At 39.2% G+C, this 23271-nt stretch overlaps 1 protein-coding gene across 1 annotated transcript in view; it reads right to left on the bottom strand.

Moving 5' to 3' along the window:
• The window catches only part of LOC126090833 (mitogen-activated protein kinase kinase kinase 15-like), a 183302-nt gene that overhangs the window by 91835 nt on the left and 68196 nt on the right, over nt 1-23271 (bottom strand). The window contains 1 exon segment of the mRNA XM_049907015.1: nt 21454-21593. Within this exon segment, the coding sequence (XP_049762972.1) occupies nt 21454-21593 (140 nt within the window).

Here is a 23271-nt window from a genome sequence, read left to right as displayed (position 1 = left end):
CTCGATGTTAACAAATTCCTCTTCTTCAGAAACGCTTTCCTTGCCATTGCCAGTCTACTTTTTATATCCTCTCTACTTCGACCATCATCAGTTATTTTGCTCCCCAAATAGCAAAAGTCATTTACTACTTTAAGCGTCTCATTTCCTAATCTAATTCCTTCAGCTCACCCAACTTAATACAACTACATTCCATGATCCTCGTTTTGCTTTTGTTGATTTTCATCTTATATCCTCCTTTCAAGACACTGTCCATTCCGTTCAACTGCTCTTCCAAGTCCTTTGCTGTCTCTGACAGAATTACAAAGTCATTGGCGAACCTCAAAGTTTTTATTTCTTCTCCATGGATTTTAATACCTACTCTGAATTTTTCTTCTGTTTCCTTTAGTGCTTGCTCAATATACAGATTGAATAACATAGGTGAGAGGCTACAGCCCTGTCTCACTCCCTTCCCAACCATTGCTTCCCCTTCATGCCAATCGACTCTTATAACTGCCATCTGGTTTCTGTAAAATTTGTAAATAGCCTTTCGCTCCCTGTATTTTACCCCTGCAACCTTTAGAATTTGAAAGAGAGTATTCCAGTCAACATTGTCAAAAGCTTTCTCTAAGTCTACAAATACTACAAATGTAGGTTTGCCTTTCCTTAATCTTTCTTCTAAGATAAGTCGTAGGGTCAATATTGCCTCACGTGTTCCAACATTTCTACGGAATCCAAACTGATCTTCCCCGAGGTCGACTTCTACCAGTTTTTCCATTCATCTATAAAGAATTCGTGTTAGTATTTTGCAGCTGTGACTTATTAATATGATAGTTCGGTAATTTTCACATCTGTCAACACCTGCTTTCTTTGGGATTGGAATTATTATATTCTTCTTGAAGTCTGAGGGTATTTCGCCTGTCTCATACATCTTGCTCACCAGATGGTAGAGTTTTGTCATGACTGGCGTTCCCAAGGCCGTCAGTAGTTCTAATGGAATGTTGTCTACTCCCGGGGCGTTGTTTCGACTCAGGTCTTTCAGCACTCTGTCAAACTCTTCACGCAGCATCATATCTCCCATTTCATCTTCATCTACATCCTCTTCCATTTCTATAATATTGTCCTCAAGTACATCACCCTTGTATAGATCCTCTATATACTCCCTCCACCTTTCTGCTTTCCCTTCTTTGCTTAGAACTGGGTTTCCATCTGAGCTCTTGATATTCATACAAGTAAAGCCAAAAATTGGCAACTAGATCTCTTATTTTGCATAATGTGTTTATAACTGTAAGAGTTTCTCAGTTATCATAATTTTAATTGAAGTATATACTCTCTATTTAAAATATTTTGTTTCTTGGTCCAAAACTAAAACGTGGACATGAGTACTTTATTTCCCCCAAACCATCTTCCATGTGTTGAAACTAGCTGCTGGCAATTAAATTTATTAAAAGACAATTTTCTTAAGTAAATTTTACCAAGTGAATTTTTTATGGCAAGCAAATATTTCAAATAGTTATGTGTAGTGCAGTAAATTCATACCATGTTTCATAGTTCACTTGCAAACTCGGAAAGTCGTATCGGTTTACAGGTTGTATACAACTGTTCTGTTTATGGATGGCATCACATGCTGGCCATTCACAGATTACTAAATAGCATAATGGCTTAAATTTAATAATTATTTAAATAAAAATAAATCTTTATAACAACACATTTTTAAATTACATTAAAAGATAGAAAATAATTTCTCCTAGCCCCATACAGATTCCTAACACTACATGTATAGTCCCGAAAATTTGTGATTTGAATTTTTGACAGCTATGAAAATATTTTTAAGATTTATAATGTAAAATGTGGGGCACATGTGATACACAATTGATGCAGGAATAATTCACCTTCTTACTATTATCCCTTTCATGCACCCCACATTTGTCATTAAAAATCTTATAAGATTTTTTGTAACTATTAAAAATTCAAAAGCACAAATTTTCAAACCTATCTGTATGGGATTAGGAGAAATTATTATATATATTTTTAGCCCAATTTGAAAAGCCAACATATTAAAAAAAATGTAAATAATTATTTTCTGCTTTTTAGTTTTCTATGTGTGAAATTTCTCAATGGATTGGTGTGTAATGAGAACAATATAAAAGCACAGCGAATACACAACTGAAGGCAGAGCTGCAGAGCATCTAGGTATATAGTGCAGCTGTGAATATGAATTGATCGGCAAGATGGATGTGGCCCTTTGGTATCAACAGACCAGTGCTGCAAAGGCAATACTAGACCTGCAGACGTAGCAGTGTCATCTAGTTGCCATCATACAGTTCTACGTATACCGCCTGGAATGCATTCCAATACTACCCACACAAGACACCAGACCTCCAGGGCAGCCGAGACATCAGCAGTTACCAACCCTATTCACCCCTGCCTCCACCACTGTGGGAGCTAGGTGGACCAGACAGATGAGAAAGCGAGTTAATATTGCACTGTCATTCAGTTCTGAGCTGTGTTTAAAATTTCAAGTCTCTAGCTCATGAAGAATTATTTTAAAATCAACTGCAAATTTTGCACCCAAAAGACAGACAAAAAAGCAACATAACAAAACTGAGTTAATAAAGATGAACACATTAGTTGTCCATAGCAGACACATTAGTGAATTTAGCAAAAATAAACACCTCAGTATTCTACACCATCCTTACTGCTGCACTCTAATTAAGAATTTGTTCAGAGTTAAGTTATATAAGGGACGACCAAACAGTTTCCGTTTGAGGGTACTGCTGCAGAATACATGCAACATAGTGCACCTCTGATGCTAGGTTATAAGCACTGACCTGTCAGCAAGGGATTAGTGTACCGATCATGTCTTTTCAATGTGCCTGTGGTAAATGCGGAAACATCAACAACAATGTCATTATTCCCAGATGTGTCCAAACAGGACCAACTCACTGTTATTCTTTTCCTGACTGCTGAAGGACAAACAAAGGTAGAGATCCATCACAGAGAAAAGAATATGTATGAGCTATCATGTCTGTCAAAAGCCACCACTGTGGAATGTTGCACCAAGCTCCAGGCTGCTGCTTCATGATAACCCACACATCCAGTAGTGCTACAGAATGGTTCCAGCAACACTCTTCTGAATTTAAACACTTCTGCTGGCCACCAAACTCCCCAGACATGAACATTATTGAACATATTTGTGATGCTTTGCAACATGCTGTTCAAAAGAGATCTCCACCCACTCTTACTCTTACGGGTTTATGGACAGCCCTGTAGGATTCACAGTTTCAGTGCCCTCCAGTACTACTTCAGACATTAGTCAAGTCCATGCCATGCTGGTATTGCAAATGTCACAATGCAGACATTACGCCAACTCAAGTGGGAGATACTCAAGCACCCATCCTACAACCCCAATCTCTCGCCATGTGATTATCACACCTTCAGCCCTTAAAATGGGCTTGAAGGGTTGATGATTCCTGTCAGACAAGAATGTACAGCAGGCAGTTATGGACTTCTTTACTCGGCAGGACATGATGCTTATCAAACAGGCACCTTTAACTTGGTGCATAGGTGAGATGATTACCTCGATGCTCCTGTGATTTTGCCTGATTGGCATGCCAGTCCTCGACTGTACGGCCTCCAAACAGAAATTTTTTGATTGACCCTTGTAAATATACTTCTTTTGAAGTATCAGAGGCAATCAGTTGAGCAATGTAAGAGGAAAAACAATGGTTTTTCTTTTTCCTTCAAAGTAGTTATTCTGCTAAGAAATACAGTAATAAAGTAATTTACAAGTAATCCCTGTAATTACTAATATGAATATTTAGCACTAGCTGTGATTGACTGCACTAAAAATGCAGTTACAGTATCTAATTTGTAGAGGCATCAGATGACTGTGGGCAAACAGTTACTATTCTCACTTTTGTGCAATAAATACTTTTCTCCTAAGTGACAATTAACCCAGGATAATGTCTTCTTTTTGACTGCTATTATCCCATATCTTCAAGGCTAAACATATGAATCTGGATTTGGTAATGTTAATGGTGTAGTCTGGCCAGGTGCCCTTCCTGTCAGCAGTATAAGGGCTAGTAATCAGTAACCCATTCCAAAGAAAAGCACACTGCATTATCCCTGATCTAAGGATGAAACAGATAGTAGGGTACAACTTTATGAATGGTTTCAGAGAATAGTTATTCGTGAACCAGGACTTATGGGTAGCATTGCTTTGCCAGATGAAACACAATTCAAACTTTTGAAATTGTCAATTTGAAATACTATGCACTGAACCAGACGTAGTCTTCGCATTACTGGTTAAAAGGATCCTGATTTCCCTAGTGCGTACATGTGGCATTGTTTATCTATGACGGAGCTCATAGGGCATTTCCATTTTGAAGGTATCGTGACTGGAGAAAAGTACCTAACAACGCTTGCTGATTATATTTTCCCTTCTATTATCACCATCCAGTGACAGACTTTGTTAATAATGAGATGAGGCCCAACCACCATGTAATAGGGATATGTGTGTGCATAATTGTATAAAAATATACCAGACCAAGTGATGGCACACAGGGGTCCAATCGAGTTTCTTGCACACACTCCAGACTGCTCAATTTTTTTAAATTTTTTTTTAGCCTTATGGGGCACAATATAAGAGAAAGTGAACAATAGTAAACCATACTACATATATTTTGGGATAAGAATCAAGTGGTGTATGGACAAATCAGGAAACTGGTGCAAGCTACAGGATATTTCATGACTTGTATTCAGGAATATATTGATGTTGAGCAGGACACAGGCCTGCAAGATGAAATTTCAAAGAAGCAGAATAGGATTTCTGGAATGGATAGAGTAAGGAATGAGATGATGAGAGACATAGTGACAGAGAAGCCCATGCAAAAGGCCATAGAAGATACAAGATTAAGATGGTATGGGTACGTTAAACAATGGGAGTGGGCAGGATACTGAGACAGGTCCACTGAAATGACAGTAGTGGGCAAGAAACCCAGAGGAGGGGTGGGAGGGGGGAGGGGAGAGAGAGGGGGAGGGGGGGAGAGAGAGAGAGAGAGAGAGAGAGAGAGAGAGAGAGAGAGAGTTATGCATCATTGGCTGAAGGATGATGATGATGATGATGATGATGACGATAACTGCTAAAAGGTCAACAATTTGAAAATTTCTTTTAATCACCATTTATAACATTTAATTAAACCAGAAAGTACAAATGATGGTACAAAAATACATTTTCTATGATACACTGAAGCGCTAAAGAAACTGGTATAGGCATGCACGTTCAAATACAGAGATAGGTAAACAGGCAGAATATGGTGCTGTGGTCAGCAACGCCTGTATAAGACAACAAGTGCCTGGTGCAGTTGTTAGATTGGTTACCGCTGCTACAATGGCTGGTTATCAAGATTTAAGTGAGTTTGAATGTGGTGTTACAGTTGGCACATGAGCGATGGGACACAGCATCTCCGATATAGTGATGAAGTGGGGAGTTACCCATACGACCATTTCACGAGTGTACCTTGAACATCAGGAATCTGGTAAAACATCAAATCTCCAAAATCACTGCAAGAATGGGACCAATGATGAGTGAAGAGAATTGTTCAACGTGACAGACATGCAACCCTACCACAAATTGCTGCAGATTTCAGTGCTAGGCCATCAACAAGTGTCAGTGAGTGAACCATTCATTGAAACATCATGTACCCTTGATGATTGTATGGCACACAGCTTTACACCTCATCTCCAAGATTGTATTGTTGATGACTGGAACCTTGTTGCCTGGTTGGATGAGTCTCATTCCAAATGGTATTGAGCGGATTGACATGTACGGGTATGGAGACAACCTCATGAATCCATGAACTCTGCCTGTCTGCAGGGGACTGTTCAAGCTGGTGGAGGCTCTGTAATGATGCTGGGTGTGTGCAGTTGGAGTGATATAGGACTCTTGATATGTCTAGATATGACACTGATAGGTGACATGTACGTAAGCATCCTGTATGATCACCTGCATCCATTCATGTCCATTGTGCATTCCAACGGACTTGGGCAATTCCAGCAGGATAATGCAACATCCCACACATCCAGAATTGCTACAGAATGGCTCCAGCAACACTCTTCTGAGTTTAAACATTTCTGCTGGCCACCAAATTGTCCAGACATGAACATTATTGAGCATATCTGGGATGCATTGCAATGTGCTGTTCAGAAGAGATCTGCACCGCTCGTACTCTTACGGGTTTATGGACAGCCCTCCAGGATTCATAGTGTTTGTTCCCTCCAGCACTACTTCAGACACTAGCCGAATTCATGCCATGTCTTGTTGCGGCACTTCTGCATACTCACAGGGGCCCTACATGGTATTAGGCAGGGGTACCAGTTTCTTCGGCTCTTCAGTGTAGTTCAAAGTGTGTACACAACTGAAATTTCTTACCATTCTGCTCTAGGCAGTAACTGTTCTACAAAAACAACCATTGTTGGTGTTTAATTCCTGTATAGTATTGCATATATTATGTTTTTCATCAATTAATTAAACAAATGTATTTTACAATACATTCCATAATAGAAATTTAATTATATTTAAAATTTGTGAAAAACAGTAAGCTTACATGAAGTTAGTAATTTTTTTATACAACTCCATCATAGATGCAAAATGTTTGTATTACATTAGAGCAGCAATGAATCAAGTTGCTCAGCAACACCTTTCTGTGATAATGTCAGTATTCTCGAATTAGATCCATACACACAGCAACACACTACACCAATTCTAAATGTTTCACTGGCAAGCTTTCTCAAAAGAATGAGTGAATGACCAGGTCTCAGTTGCATTAGGCTGTTGACAATAAACTTCTAATTTAATTAACAAATTTTCACGTGACTCGCCAAACAAGTAACAAGTTTACAAAACACACACTGTTAGATAAAATAACCTTGAAGATAACACTATGGAACAAAGATTTTGGTCCCTGAGAAACTGCAACTGAAGTTAGTAATATCCAACTAACTATCAATTTATCTGCAGTCCATTAATTTTCATCACCCACAGTTTTTGGCTGGTTGGAGGGTTGGGGTTAAGGTACAAAACAGCAAGGTTCCTTGATCAAGAGAGAGTTCATCTGGGAATAGAAGCATCAGCCAGGAATTTGAATGAATTATGAAAGACTGTGGGAGTGGTAAAGTCGAGGTCTTGACAGTAATACTGATGCCAGAGCTGAGAAATAATTTAAAGAGAAATATAAGTGTATGGGTTGGACTAGCATGTAGGTCAGAGCAGATAAGAGGTCTCCAGGGCTCCTCTGTGGCAAGAGAAACTCTATCCACACCTGACCCTTTATCTGCCTAGAAACTGGTGTCTGTGGCGTAGAGAAGCAACTGAAAGAGTAGAAAACAAATAAGTCACCAGTTCATGATGAAAACCCAATTTGGTTTTCAGAAAGCACTCTGCGGCATTTTCCCCTTCCTTAGCTTGCATTTATCAAGAATTTCTCACCCAGTGAAAACTCCAGGGCAAATGGCAAAAAGTGCAGGTGACTCCTGTATGTAAGAAACATAAAAGAACTGCCCAGCATAATCACACACCAATATACTGAACATCAGTTTGCTGCAGAAATCTTGAATACATCCTGAGTTGAAATATAATAAATTTCCTTGAGACAGAAAAGCTTTTGTCCAAAAATCAACAAGGAATTAGAGAGCATCATCGCTTCAGCGAAACTCAGCTTGCCCTTTTCTCTCATAATGTCCTATACACAATGGAGGACAACAGGCATATTCCATATTCCTAGATCTCCAGAAAGCACTGTACACAGTGTCCCACTGTGGAATCACTGACGACGGTCTGAGCATATGGTTTCAGTTCCCTGTGGTTCAAAGACTTCTTAGGCAATAGTGGTCCTTGACAGTGAGTGTACATCAGAGATAAATGTATCGTGATGAGACCCCAGGGAAATGTGATAGGACTGTTTTTATTCTCTATATACATGAATGACCTGACGGACAGAGCAATTTACAGCTGTTTGCTGATGACACTGTGGTGTGCAGGAAGGTGTTGTCATTGAGCAATTGTAGGACAAAATTTCTAGTTGGTATGATAAATGGCAGCTTGTTCTAAATGTAGAAAAACGTAAGTTAATCTGATCATGTGGGAAAACAGTCCTGTAACATTTAAATACAGCATTAGTAGGATGCAACTTGATACAGTCACCTGAATTAAATATCTAAGTGTAACACTGCAAAATGATATGAAATGGAATGGGTACATCAGATTGGTAGTGGGGAAGGTTTGACTTTGTTTTATTGGGATAATTCTATGAAAGTGTAGCGCATCCATAAAGGAAACGGTTTACAGAACTCTACTGTGACCCATTCTTGAGTACTTTTTGAGTGTTTGGGATTCCCACCAGGTAAGATTAAAGGAAGACATTGAAGCAATTCATTGTTGGACTGCTAGATTTGTTACCGGTAGGTTCAATCAAAACACAGGTATTACAGAGATGCTTCGAGAACTCAAACAGAAATCCTTGGAGGAAAGAGGACGGTCTTTCCACAAGGCACCAGTGTGCAAATTTAGAGAATCAGCATTTGAGCCTGACTGCCAACATACATTTCGTGTAAAGACCACGAAGATAAGATGCAAGAAAAGGTTTGTACAGAGGCTTTTAGACAGTTATTTTTTCCTCGATTTATTTGTGAGTGGTACAGGAGAGGAAATAACTAGTAGTGGTACAAAGTACTCTCCAAAATGCACTGAGCGGTGGTTCGCGGAGTATATCTATGTAAATGTTGATGAAGGTGAACTTGATTAAGGACACAGACTGTTACAGAGTAAAGAATGTCTTATATCCAGGATATTCGTACTAATGAAAGTGAGGAGGTCAAAATGTAATGGATTTCAATTGAACCAAAAATAACAAACTAAGGGCAGAGAAATAATAATATCAGCAGGTGGGTGGAGCCAGTGAGTGCCCAGTAGACATCCTCATGCACTCATAATCCAACCTGAGCATAGGTGTCAATGCCCTTTGTATATTTGTAAAATATAAAAAAATATAAAAAATTTAAAAAAAACCAGTTTGAGAAGTTGGATGGTTAGGATATTGTCAGCTGGTGATTACACAAGTGACAAGAGTTGGTATTGTGGGAAATGAAGAGGGTAGATTCTCACTTCAGCAAGATGTGTCTTTGGGACTATTTTGGAAGACACCTGTGGCCAGCCTTATTCCATGATGATGGACTGGGTCCAACAATTTCAAAGCTAAAGATTCTGCTGAGCCACAAACCTGAAAACCACAGTCCAACAGGGGTGAAACCAGGATCCAGTAAATAGGAATGAGAGTAGTGCAACATGCAGCACACAAGGTGTGGGCAAGAAAGTAGAGAGGGTTAAGCTTTCACATGCAGCTAGTCTTTAGGCGACGAATATGGGCTGGCCATGTCAGCTTTCTGTCAAAGATTTGTCCCAAAAACCAGGACTGTGCTACAACGTCCAAGCACTGTGTGTCTGTAGAGTTCTGGGTCAAGATGGATGGTGGTACAATGACAGAAATGCATGAATCTCATTTTCATGGGAGTGAACTGGAAGGAATGGGAAAGAGTCAAATTAAGCAAATCCCCAACACTTGGCAGCACTTTTGACGGCTTTCATCTGCGAAGCACAAATCGCTGTAGGTGAAAACAGTAGCCGTTTATAGAGCAATTAAGAGGCATTGCCATACACACTTTTACAAAACTGCATTGTACACATGCAAAAGCAACTGCAACCAGCATACAGAAAATGTCCAGAGTCATGATTCTTAATTTGGATACTATACTTACAATCTGTACATTATACATATTTCTTTGTAAGACTGTCTCATAATTTCAAAGGTGTTTTCACAAATACATCAAAATGAAACTTTTTTGATACTTCAATACAAACGAAGTTCATTTTGTGTTTTCGTTTCTAATAGAAAATAAGCAAGACCCAACTCGCTCTATTTGTTCATGAGACCCAGAAAATATTAGATACAGGCTCCCAGGTAGATGCTATTTTTCTTGACTTCCGGAAGGCGTTCGATACAGTTCCGCACTGTCGCCTCATAAACAAAGTAAGAGCCTACGGAATATCAGACCAGCTGTGTGGCTGGATTGAAGAGTTTTTAGCAAACAGAACACAGCATGTTGTTATCAATGGAGAGACGTCTACAGACGTTAAAGTAACCTCTGGCGTGCCACAGGGGAGTGTTATGGGACCATTGCTTTTCACAATATATATAAATGACCTAGTAGATAGTGTCGGAAGTTCCATGCGGCTTTTCGCGGATGATGCTGTAGTATACAGAGAAGTTGCAGCATTAGAAAATTGTAGCGAAATGCAGGAAGATCTGCAGCGGATAGGCACTTGGTGCAGGGAGTGGCAACTGACCCTTAACATAGACAAATGTAACGTATTGAGAATACATAGAAAGAAGGATCCTTTATTGTATGATTATATGATAGCGGAACAAACACTGGTAGCAGTTACTTCTGTAAAATATCTGGGAGTATGCGTGCGGAACGATTTGAAGTGGAATGATCATATAAAATTAATTGTTGGTAAGGCGGGTACCAGGTTGAGATTCATTGGGAGAGTCCTTAGAAAATGTAGTCCATCAACAAAGGAGGTGGCTTACAAAACACTCGTTCGACCTATACTTGAGTATTGCTCATCAGTGTGGGATCCGCACCAGATCGGGTTGACGGAGGAGATAGAGAAGATCCAAAGAAGAGCGGCGCGTTTCGTCACAGGGTTATTTGGTAACCGTGATGGCATTACGGAGATGTTTAACAAACTCAAGTGGCAGACTCTGCAAGAGAGGCGCTCTGCATCGCGGTGTAGCTTGCTCGCCAGGTTTCGAGAGGGTGCGTTTCTGGATGAGGTATCGAATATATTGCTTCCCCCTACTTATACCTCCCAAGGAGATCACGAATGTAAAATTAGAGAGATTAGAGCGCGCACAGAGGCTTTCAGACAGTCGTTCTTCCCGCGAACCATACGCGACTGGAACAGGAAAGGGAGGTAATGACAGTGGCACGTAAAGTGCCCTCCGCCACACACCGTCGGGTGGCTTGCGGAGTATAAATGTAGATGTAGATGTAAATACCTGGGCAATGCCGGGTTTTTCAGCTGGTAATTTATAAGGTTTTGAAACTCTGAGAAAAACACTCATAAGGAATCTAGCAGTACCACCAAGAAACACAAAAGTGTGTCTCCCCCTCAGCCACAACAGATGTGTATCCCACTTCTCCACTCCTTACTTATCTTTTGTCTCTTTTTTTTTCTTCAATTTTTGTGAAAAACAGTCACCTCTCGAAGACATCTAAAATGACAAAAAAAATTCTAGTGAAATTGTGTGCTAGAATGAGAGAGGGAGGTGGCCCAAAAATTGTTAAAAATGAGTTCCTGACATTTGGATACTACCATTATATAGTTATAGTTCCCCAATATGTTAATAGTTAATACACACCTTTACTGTTCCACGGTACAGAAGAAAGATTTTGGAATATCTCAGAATCACACTGAAACTCAAAATATTTATGTTCCATGTCTGTGTGGGTTAGCTCCCTCTCACATTCTAATACTCAATTCTGTTCAAAAATGGTCATACAAATGTTTTAAGCAAGGTAACCAGTTCTCAATACATCTTACATGGAAGAGCAAAAATCCATTATCCTACAAGTTTGACATAATTTAGTTTCAACTTCAGTTTTAATTCAGTTAAGCCTTTCTTCTGTTTCTCCACAATACTTGCCTTTATACACATAAAACACGTATGTAGCACATAAATGTTACTATTAACATCTGAAGGTGTGTATGAGGGAGAGTTTTTTGTTCAGTATTATGAACCTTATGATTTGTCAATAAAGAATTATTGTAGAATTAATCAGTACATTTGCAGTCGTCATATTTACACCACCTACACAACTAAAATGCCACAATATCTGTTGAACAAATAATCTGTTGTATACAATTATTTACAGAAAAATCATCCTTCAAATCTTGTAAAGCATCAGGAACTGCAACTTCAGCATTCTAAGTCAAGTCAGTGAGATCTGGATAATTGGCAGTACTGTAAGGAGTCATTCTTGTATCTCCGTACTGCAGTTGCTTCCATTATTCTCATATCTTTTTACAGGCAGCTCATTCATTCTAGCTTGAATCAACGATTTGTGACTACTGGCGTGAAAACAAACAGGTGTTTTTTTCTTCTTTTTCTGGCATTGTGGCAAACAGCATTCCACACTATTGTGTTCAGTCAACTTTTTTTGAGTTCTTATGGTCATTTTATCTCCTTCTGGAAGAAATTCAGTACCTCTCTGTAATAAATCATGCAGTGAAAAATAATATTCCTCTCAAGGATCTACTAAATTGTATGCTTCTTGCAAAGCAGTACCAAAGCTGATGTCATGAGGGCAGCCTCATTTTCAAACAGAGGAAGGATTCAACATTAATTTAGCACAGCAATCTTGATGATAAAGGGCTTCTGCTGCTACAAGCACAAGACACTGTTGATGTTTTGGCAACTTTTCTATCAAAGTCATCAAGTTTCTTTGCTTTCTCAAGCAGTGTGTGATTCATAGTTAAAGAACGAATTTCAAATATTCCACAAAGTTTTAGGAGTTTTTCTTTCTTTCTTTCTTTCAGCCTCTTAGTCACATTTTTCAGCACATATAAGAGAAGTGTATTTGAAATTGAATGGATTAAGACAAAGACAGTTTTAAATTTCTGTCAACTACTTGAGCAGCTATCTAGTTAATTAGTTTCTTTGCTTTACATTGTTTAATATGTCCACATCAACATACCTGATGCACTTCAGTCACTGCAACATTCTGTAGAAGAGTATGAGCCTTACACGAAGTGAAGTTTCCAACCTCTTTATCACTTTTGATGTCCCTCCTTGCGAAATAGATTATCCACAAATAAAACAGTGGGTACAGTCCAGCATTATTTTCTTCCCAGACCACAAAAAAGAAAACAGTAAGAAGAGACACTACATAAAACAACAAACTGAACTGTCCCACAGGGCTTTAATAAACTCATGATATAAACTCAACTAAACTGGACATGTGTAGGGAAAACAGGCAGCAACAGTGATAGGTGAACTTTGAGTGAATGAGAATGGGAACTCACAGTTTTCATTGTTGGGCACCTAATCCCAATTTCAATAATACTCAACACACAATAAATTTCATCAAATAGAAAATGTACAAAATATTTCCATACACTTAATAATTCTCTTCATTTACATAACGGACTAACCAACAAAAGCTGCAAAAATTATGGATTAACAGACTCCTTTTCCATTTCATATACCTCTAAAACTATTCATCTGACTTAAAATATGCAAGAGTTTTTGTGTAGAGTTTTATGAGGATTTTTTTTATAATTACAGTTTTCTTCTAAAAATAAACCATTTTGTGTAAATTTTAAAAAATGGAAGAAACTGATGGGGAGGGATAAGAGGACACCCTCCCTCCCTACAATGGGGGAGGGAGGCAACCACTACACCTTACACAAGTATTTTCCCAAAGTTTCAAAACTTTATATAATAGACTTGAATTCAGAAGTGGAAACGAACGTGAGGGATTCTAACTGCAGGGACAATGCCTCAGAGCCTCGCACAGTGTAACAGTCAAGAGCTTATTCATTGTACAGGGTGTTTCAAAAAGGGCTTCACAACTTTAAAAAATTCATATAAATTAAATTAAAGAAGATATAGGGCTGGGTTTAGTGTTATTTTGTAGGAAAACCATCATGTTTTTTCACCTTAAACTAAAGATGAAAGATGTTGTATGTGGCTTCCATTGGTTATCCTGCATACATCACAGGTTTGCTCAGTGGTGGCGTAAATTCTCGCTCTAAGTTCAGGTAGAGAAGCCAGCACACGAGATACAAACATGATATCCTTGATGAATACCCACTTTAAAAAAAAGAGTGGCATCAGTTTCGGGCCATGCAATTGGCGCATCATGGCCAATCTGTTGACCTGGAAAGCAGCCGCTGAGAAAATTCCAGATGTCAGCCAGGTAGTGGGTTGGTGCACCATCTTGCATGAAGTACACATTTTGTTCTTGGTCATCCTCATCAATCTGTGGTATCAAAAATTGTTGTAACCCATCCAGGTACACTATCCTGTTGATGGTTCTCTCAAGGAAAGAAAGGGACCATACACTTTGTTCTCATTCAATGCACAAAAAAAATGTTCAGTTTAAGACTATCACAAACATGTTGCAATGTTTGATGTGGATTATCACTGAACAGTTGTCGCCAACTTCGATCCAAAACACACAGCTAGCACGCTTGGATCCAGTGAAGGCAGCCATCTTTAACGCAGCTGCTGCTAGCACTCCTTATAGTGCAATTCAGCACTTATTGTGAATAGCAGAGCAATCATGTAGATGTAGCAAACTATTTAAGACAAAACTTCATGTATTTCCCTACAAATTGACATTACAATTACCTCTGTAGGTTCTAGGAATTTGATTTGATTTGATTTTGACAGGGAAGCTAAAATAGCTTAGGTCTAACCTGCCACTGCCCACACCAAAACCGAGTTTATTGTGCCGTATCGCTCCTTGTATATCTAGTAAAGCCAACCAATGCCCTTAAATAGTGCAAGGAGCCCTTTACCACTTTTTTGTTAGACACAATTTCTTCAGGTCTAGTTGTCCCGAAGATCCTGTATCTTTTGCTCTCCAATGCTAGGCATTCAAAGATTAGGTGTGATGCAGTGTCTTCACTCTCATCACAGATCCTACATTCATTCAGGGTCTTCTTTCATTATACCCATTGTGTGTATGTCTTTTTTGAAATTCCCATGGCCAGTCATCAGTCCAGTCCTGAGTTTGATCTCTTTCCTGTTCAATCCCAGGATTACAGAGCTTCTTTTAAAATATGGCTTGGGCATCATTACCTTGCCATGTTTTTGTTTACGGATCTTGGTCCAATTTTCTACGTGCTGTTTCCTAAGCCAGTTCCGTAGTTCTAGTTTGATCATAGCCTCGGTGATTGTCAGGGCAGGTTCCGGTCCAATAAATGGAGTCGTCGTCCCCATCCTGACCAATCTGTCAGCTTGTTCATTGCCAGAGTGGCCAGGGATCCACACTAGGTTTACCCTACTGCTCCCCCTAGCTCCACTAGAGCCCTGTGGCATTCTGCAACAATCTTAGATCTCATTGCAGGTGCTGCCACTGATTTCAGGGCTGCCTGGTTGTCTGAATAGATGTAGATGCTACAGTCCTTGTAGCACCTACACATATTCTCTTCCGCACTTGCCCTGATTGCAGTAATTTCAGGTTGGAATACAGAGGCCAGTTTTCCTAGAGAGATGATGCCCTCCAGCCTTGGCTGAACCCTGTACATCCCTGCCCCACCACCTTGGTCTGATTTCGACCCATCGGTGAACCAAACAATGTCCCCCTTAGTGTGGTGTCGAACTGTTTTTTTCCCTCTGCTCTCTGCTTCCAATTATTATATTGTAAGGCTTGTCGAAGCAGTTGGCGAGCTATTATATAGGCGGCAGGCATTTCCCCAGCCATTCCTTTACTTACCTCACTCACCATGTTAGTGTGTAATTCTGGATATCCCAATGAGATCCAATTTTTGCCAGTTTTAAGTCTGTATGCCCTAGCTGCTGCCTCCATCTTGACCCAAAGGTGTAGCGGAGGCATGTGCAGCATGGCTTCCATCCCAGCAGTTGGTGTATTGCTAATTCCACCTGTTATGGCTAAGCAGGCCAGTCTCTGCACTGTAGCAAGCTCCTTAGCTGCAACCTGCTGTTCTAGCTTCTTCCACCACACTACAGCCCCATAGGAAATCCTAGGTCTAACCACCGTGGTGTATATCCAGTGCATACCTCTGGGGCTTAAGGCTCAGTTTTTACCACAAGCCCATCTGGTACTCACTAGAGTAATTTTTGCCTCAGAGCTGATGCTCTTAATGTTAGGGGTCCATGTTAGTTTCTCATCAAAGGTTACCCCTAGATATTTCACTATCCCCTTCATACATAGAGTTTCATTGAACAGTTTTAGATTCCAACTTGAGTGTTGGATGTGCCTCTTTGTAAATGGCACCACAACAGTCCTCTTAGGATTAAACCTCAGATCCTGTTTAATGCAACAGTCTTGCACAATGTCCAATCCTCCTTGTGCCATACTTCTAACTACGTCGGTAAATTTGCCAAGTATTACTATGACAAGGTCATCTGCATATCCTTAGCAGAAGCACTGTCTGGAATTTAGTTCCTCAATGAGTTTGTTCACCACTAGGTTTCGCAATAGAGGGGACAGAACTACTCCTTGTGGGCAACCTCTAGTGGCGTTAATTACCATCTTTTCATTCATCATAGTAGCCTCTACCTACCTTCCACTAAGCACGGCCCTGGTCCACCTCTGCTGCCCTTACCATGAAATCGAAGGTCATGTTACTGAAGGCCCCCTCAATATCCAGGAAGATGCAGAGGGCTATTTCTTGGAAGTGAAGTGCTTTCTTCACCCTCCCAAAGAGTTGATGGAGAGCTGTCTCGCATGATTTACCTCGTTGATATGCATGTTGGTTTGAATGTAGAGGGGCCCTAATTAGCCTCCTCTCCCCAATGTATACATTAACCAGTTTTTCCAATGTTTTGAGAATGAAGGAGGACAGATGATTGGTCTCATATCCTTGGCCTTGGTATGATCATTTCTCCCTGGCTTTGGAATGAAAACAACCTTTACTGCCCTCCAAGCACTGGGAATGATTCCTACTGCTAGGCTAACCCTGAATAACCTGCATAGGACTCTTATGAGATTCTTTCCTGCCTTTTGCAGAAGAGCTGGAAAGATTCCATCTGGGCTAGGTGACTTGAACAGTTGGAATGTTCCCACTACCCATTGGATTTCATTGAAGTTGCTATAAATTAATTTATATGAATTTTCAAAGTTGTTAAGTCCCTGTATTTGTGACCTAGATTTATAAAAAATGAATGTAGAATGACATGCTTCGATGATACAAGAGTGAAATTTTGTACAGAAGCATGTCAAAATATCTCTGTATCATAATCATAAGAAAGAATTCTTGTCATTCTTTCCCTCAAAAGAGAATATGGTCTTCTGTATTCGTATTAATGGATTAATTAAGTATTTGGAAAATAATCGTAATTCAGAAGAATGGCAGGTGTTCATAAACTCATATAAAGGAAGCATTAGCGGTGGTTTTCTAAACACAGGAAAACAAGCCTCAAAGTCTGCCAATTTTCCATGAAACATAAATCAAAGAAACTTACAAGAACATGCAACTTTTGTTAAAATCTGTGCATTGAAGCATACACTGTTGACATATATGTGAAGATTTAAAAATTACTGTTATTCTTATAAGACTACAAACAGATTATACCAAGTTTCAAGGAGTAAACGTAACAACTCACCAAATAGCAGAGTCATTGAAAGGAACATAAGAAGAATGAAAAAGAGTTTGTGTGTGTGTGTGTGTGTGTGTGTGTGTGTGTGTGTGTGTGTGTGTGTGTGAGAGAGAGAGAGAGAGAGAGAGAGAGAGAGAGTCGTTAATGTACTTTTCAATGAGTCAACACCTCTACTTTAGCTGAGTTGTCATATTTACTTCTTAAATCTACATCTACATCTACATTCATACTCTGCAAGCCACCTGACGATGTGTGGCGGACGGTACCTTCAGTACCTCTATCGGTTCTCCCTTCTATTCCAGTCTCGTATTGTTCGTGGAAAGAAGGATTGTCGGTATGCTTCTGTGTGGGCTCTAATCTCTCTGATTTTATCCTCATGGTCTCTTCGCGAGATATATGTAGGAGGGAGCAATATACTGCTTGACTCTTCGGTGAAGGTATGTTCTCGAAACTTCAACAAAAGCCTGTACCGAGCTACTGAGCATCTCTCCTGCAGAGTCTTCCACTGGAGTTTATCTATCATCTCTGTAACGCTTTCGCGATTACTAAATGATCCTGTAACGAAGCGCGCTGCTCTCTGTTGAATCTTCTCTATCTCTTCTATCAACCTTATCTGGTACGGATCCCACACTGCTGAGCAGTATTCAAGCAGTGGGTGAACAAGCATACTGTAACCTACTTCCTTTGTTTTCGAATTGCATTTCCTTCGGATTCTTCCAATGAATCTCAGTCTGGCATCTGCTTTACCAACAATTAACTTTATATGATCATTCCATTTTAAATCACTCCTAATGCGTACTCCCAGATAATTTATGGAATTAACTGCTTCCAATTGCTGACCTGCTATTTTGTAGCTAAATGATAAGGGATCTATCTTTCTATGTATTTGCAGCACATTACACTTGTCTACATTGAGGTTCAATTGCCATTCCCTGCACCATGTGTCAATTTGCTGCAGATCCTCCTGCATTTCAGTACAATTTTCCATTGTTACAACCTCTCGATATACCACAGCATCATCCGCAGAAAGCCTCAGTGAACATCTGATGTCATCCACCAGGTCATTTATGTATATTGTGAATAGCAACGGTCCTACGACACTCCCCTGCGGCACACCTGAAATCACTCTTACTTCGGAAGACTTCTCTCCATTGAGAATGACATGCTGCGTTCTGTTATCTAGGAACTCTTCAAGCCAATCACACAATTGGTCTGATAGTCCGTCTGCTCTTACTTTGTTCATGAAACGACTGTGGGGAACTGTATTGAATGTCTTGCGGAAGTCAAGAAACACGGCATCTACCTGGGAACCCGTGTCTATGGCCCTCTGAGTCTCATGGACGAATAGCGTGAGCTGGGTTTCACACGACCGTCTTTTTCGAAACCCATGCTGATTCTTACAGAGTAGATTTCCAGTCTCCTGAAAAGTCATTATACTCGAACATAATATGTGTTCCAAAATTCTACAACTGATCGACGTTAGAGATATAGGTCTATAGTTCTGCATATCTGTTCGATGTCCCTTCTTGAAAACAGGGATGACCTGTGCCCTTTTCCAACCCTTTGGAACGCTACGCTCTTCTAGAGACCTACGGTACTCCGCTGCAAGAAGGGGGGCAAGTTTCTTCGCGTACTCTGTGTAAAATCGAACTGGTATCCCATCAGGTCCAGCGGCCTTTCCTCTTTTGAGCAATTTTAATTGTTTCTCTATCCTTCTGTCGTCTATTTCGAGATCTACCATTTTGTCATCTGTGCAACAATCTAGAGAAGGAACTACAGTGCAGTCTTCCTCTGTGAAACAGCTTTGGAAAAAGACATTTAGTATTTCGGCCTTTAGTCTGTCATCCTCTGTTTCAGTACCATTTTGGTCACAGAGTGTCTGGACATTTTGTTTTGATCCACCTACCGCTTTGGCATAAGACCAAAATTTCTTAGGATTTTCTGCCAAGTCAGTACATAGAACTTTACTTTCGAATTCATTGAATGCCTCTCGCATAGCCCTCCTCACACTACATTTTGCTTCGCATAATTTTTGTTTGTCTGCAAGGCCTTGGCTATGTTTATGTTTGCTGTGAAGTTCCCTTTGCTTCCGCAGCAGTTTTGTAACTCGGTTGTTGTACCACGGTGGCTCTTTTCCATCTCTTACGAACTTGCTTGGCACATACTCATCTAACGCATATTGTACTATGGTTTTGAACTTTGTCCACTGATACTCAACACTATCTGTACTTGAGACAAAACTTTTGTGTTGAGTCATCAGGTAATCTGTAATCTGCTTTTTGTCGCTTTTGCTAAACAGAAAAATCTTCCTACCTTTCTTAATATCTCTATTTACGGCTGAAATCATCGATGCAGTAACCGCTTTACGATTGCTGATTCCCTGTTCTGCGTTAACTGTTTCAAATAGTTCAGGTCTGTTTGTCACCAGGTGGTCTAATATGTTGTCGCCACGAGTCGGTTCTCTGTTTAACTGCTCAAGATAGTTTTCAGATAAAGCACTTAAAAAAATTTCACTGGATTCTTTGTCCCTGCCACCCGTTATGAACGTCTGAGTCTCCCAGTCTATATTGGGCAAATTAAAATCTCCACCCAGAACTATAACATGGTGGGGAAATCTACTCGAAATATTTTCCAAATTATCCTTCAGGTGCTCAGCCACAACAGTTGCTGAGCCAGGGGGCCTTTAGAGACATCCAATTACCATGTCTGAGCCTGCTTTAACCATGACCTTCACCCAAATTATTTCACATTTCGGATCTCCGTCAATTTCCTTCGATACTATTGCACTTCTTATCGCTATAAACACGCCTCCCCCTTCACTATCCAGCCTGTCTCTGCGGTATACATTCCAATCTGAGTTTAGGATTTCATTACTGTTTACGTCTGGTTTCAGCCAACTTTCTGTCCCTAGTACTGTATGGGCATTGTGACCGTTTATTGATTATTTACATTCCAAAAGGACTTCCATTACCCTACTTATATCAAAAAACAATCTAATGTGAGTGGAACAGTAGTATAAGAGTCAGTCATTTTTCTGTAAGACAATGACCTAAGTGTTAACACTATGAACCTGATGTGAAGAATGTTAAAAATGTACAACTTTTCGATCCACTGCATATCAAACTTAGTTTGATAAAAAATTATGTGAAAGTATGTATTATGATGGAAGAGCATGTCAATATACACAGAATAAATTTTCCCAGGTCTGTGAGGTTAAAACACCAGATCTCAAAACAGAATTTTATGAAAGAAAGAAATTTTGTTGAATCACTACAAAGAAACGAAAATGTAGCATGGAGGCATTTAAAAAAATTTGGCATGAACAAAGCACCTAATTACAAGGAGATAGTTGGAAACCTGATTGATGCATTCATAAATTCTTTAAAAATGTATTTTCTCTATAGCCGTTCAGATTTATTTCCAAACAACCTGTCAAATGACAGTGACAGACACGATGAGAGATTTCATCAGGAAGTCTCTAACATGGACTTGTGCTACTAATGCAAATGGACTCCAACAATGCTTGCAGATTTACTATTGGCATCTTAGAAGGGAGACAACATATAAATGAAAATCATATCCAAAATACCCTGCTGGGAATTTTGTTTGACAATGCAGTTAGGAGGATAGAAAGAGAGGTGCTCAAAGATACAAATGAAAACTGAGTCATTAATTAGTATTTGCATTACTCTGATGTCATATTGTATATATAGAGGAAAACGAGGAAAAATTAAATTAACTCTTTTTCAAAAACAGTATTTCTGCTGCCAAGCTGCATTCATAGGATCAAAAACACTTTCTCTAATGACCTTGACGGTGACAGGACATACCCTAATTCTGCTTCTCTTTTTTATATCAAAATCTATTAGAAACACCCAGTTTTGTGCAAGAAGTATCAAAAAAAGTTCTGATTGGTTCCACAGTGTAACGCTTGCCTCAGTATTTAAGAGTGGCACAGTATTGAATTATGTGATACATACAACAAATTTTTGCAGTCAGGTTATTGTAACTTTTCTTCTTATACGTAGTGTTATGTTTCAAAATAACACAGAAACAAACTTACTCTGTGAGGAAGGGATGTTCCAACAAATCTGCTGCTGTAGCTCTTTTCTCAGGATCAGGTTCAAAACAACATAAAATAAAATTCTTTGCCTTTTCTGATAATTCAGGAGGGATTTCAGGATGAATCTTGTAATAGCCTACCTGCAATAATAACAAACTTTTGTTAATAATGAGATAACTGGAAATATTTGCCTATGTTTTGGAGAGTTATTTTATCAACAATAAAACTAAATACAGTAATATGTACTAATTCTGGGAACAGAGCACAACTTTAAGATACATTCAGAAAAGAAAGGTGCAAAGGAAAGTGTGTGGAAAGTTGGTGGACAGATTTGTCATTGAAAATTCTGGATGCTGAGACAAACATGGTCTTGCAGAAAAAGTGAATGGAAGTTACCGAGTGCAATTAATGGAGATTCAGAATCTCAGCTCTAAAAGAGAGAAGATTGTCAACTGCTCATATAGGAAAATCTGAGCATGTGTGACAATGATAGCAATGATAAATAGAAATGAAAATCAGTTAAATAAAAGGAAATTACAGAATATAAAGAGAAGAGTAGATTTGCATTCAAAGAGAGAGAAAACTAAATGCAATGACAGAGAGAAAGTGAAGAGTGGATTTAGCTATCAAGAAGTGGGATGAAATAAAGAAAAGGACAAACATGAGAGTAGGAAATACTGAAGTACTGGGGAAGGTAATTGGATAAAACAGGGATGCAAATTTTTAATATCACACATTAATGTAAATAAAATTCCCTTCTCCTCCTTGTGAGATCATGGCATAGACGTATAAATCATTATTACCAGGCACTAATCAAAGACAAAGTCTGTGTACAGAAAAGGCAAGTCACCACAGTCAAAGTGCCAATATTTTAACATGGCATCTACCTTTGAGAAGCGATGGAAGTTATGAGACTTTCAGCATATGTAAATATATACAGTTGGGTAATTAACTGTGCACTGTAGTATGATTCTTTTCTGTTCTGTGTGTTTGTTTCACAATTGCTATGATGATTTGAATCTGTGTTAGTCTGCCAGTCACATTTAGTTAACAAATAGAAGTTTTGGCAGAGCATTGTGGGATACAAACTGCATTTCATCTTTTGCGGTCTGTCTGACTTGAAAGGGTGTTATAGATAATTATTCTGCTTCTGTCACTCTCATTTGCATGTGAACTTTATTACTTCTTCACAAATGTACCATCACATTAAAACATAAAGAACAGATTAAAATTGCAGGTCATTATTGAGACTAGTCAGTTTCCTTGTACTCCACAATGGATATCACATTGTCTTTCTCCTGATTATTGGCTTCTGATTGAACATTTAAAGGCTGTATCCATCTCACTGATCAGATAAAAGTACTTTCCTATTTGTGCCATCCCTCCCTAATTGCAGATTATATCCTGTTTTGGAGAGCTTTACATATGGTCTTACACTGACCAGTAGCAGAGAGAGATTCTTTTCATGATCAGTGCCACTTTAAGAATTCTTTCTGTTCCTACACTGTGGATCTCATCACATTTCTCATCCCATTATTCTCTCTTACTGAAGAGAATGGTTTCTGTGTGGCCTTGATTAATGTTCTTTCAGATACTCTTACTTTTTCGTCTTTCCATAACATTTTTCATGGTTTTCTTTTTCTCTCTTGATTTTTGTCAACTATAATTTGTGTGTTTACCCCTTTGTGAAGTTATATTTTGATGATCGGGAAGTAACTGTCAGGTTCACAACTGATGTTTTCACCATCTTTTTCATTGACGCTATTTTTATTTTCCTGTTTTCTTTTCTCCTCGTTTTTAATGTGATGGATTTCATAC

The sequence above is a fragment of the Schistocerca cancellata genome, chromosome 1 (genome assembly GCF_023864275.1).
Source record: "Schistocerca cancellata isolate TAMUIC-IGC-003103 chromosome 1, iqSchCanc2.1, whole genome shotgun sequence".
NCBI classification, from domain to species: Eukaryota; Metazoa; Arthropoda; class Insecta; order Orthoptera; family Acrididae; genus Schistocerca; species Schistocerca cancellata.
Note: the sequence above shows the minus strand (reverse complement) of the source record. Positions and strands in the feature narration are given on the sequence as shown.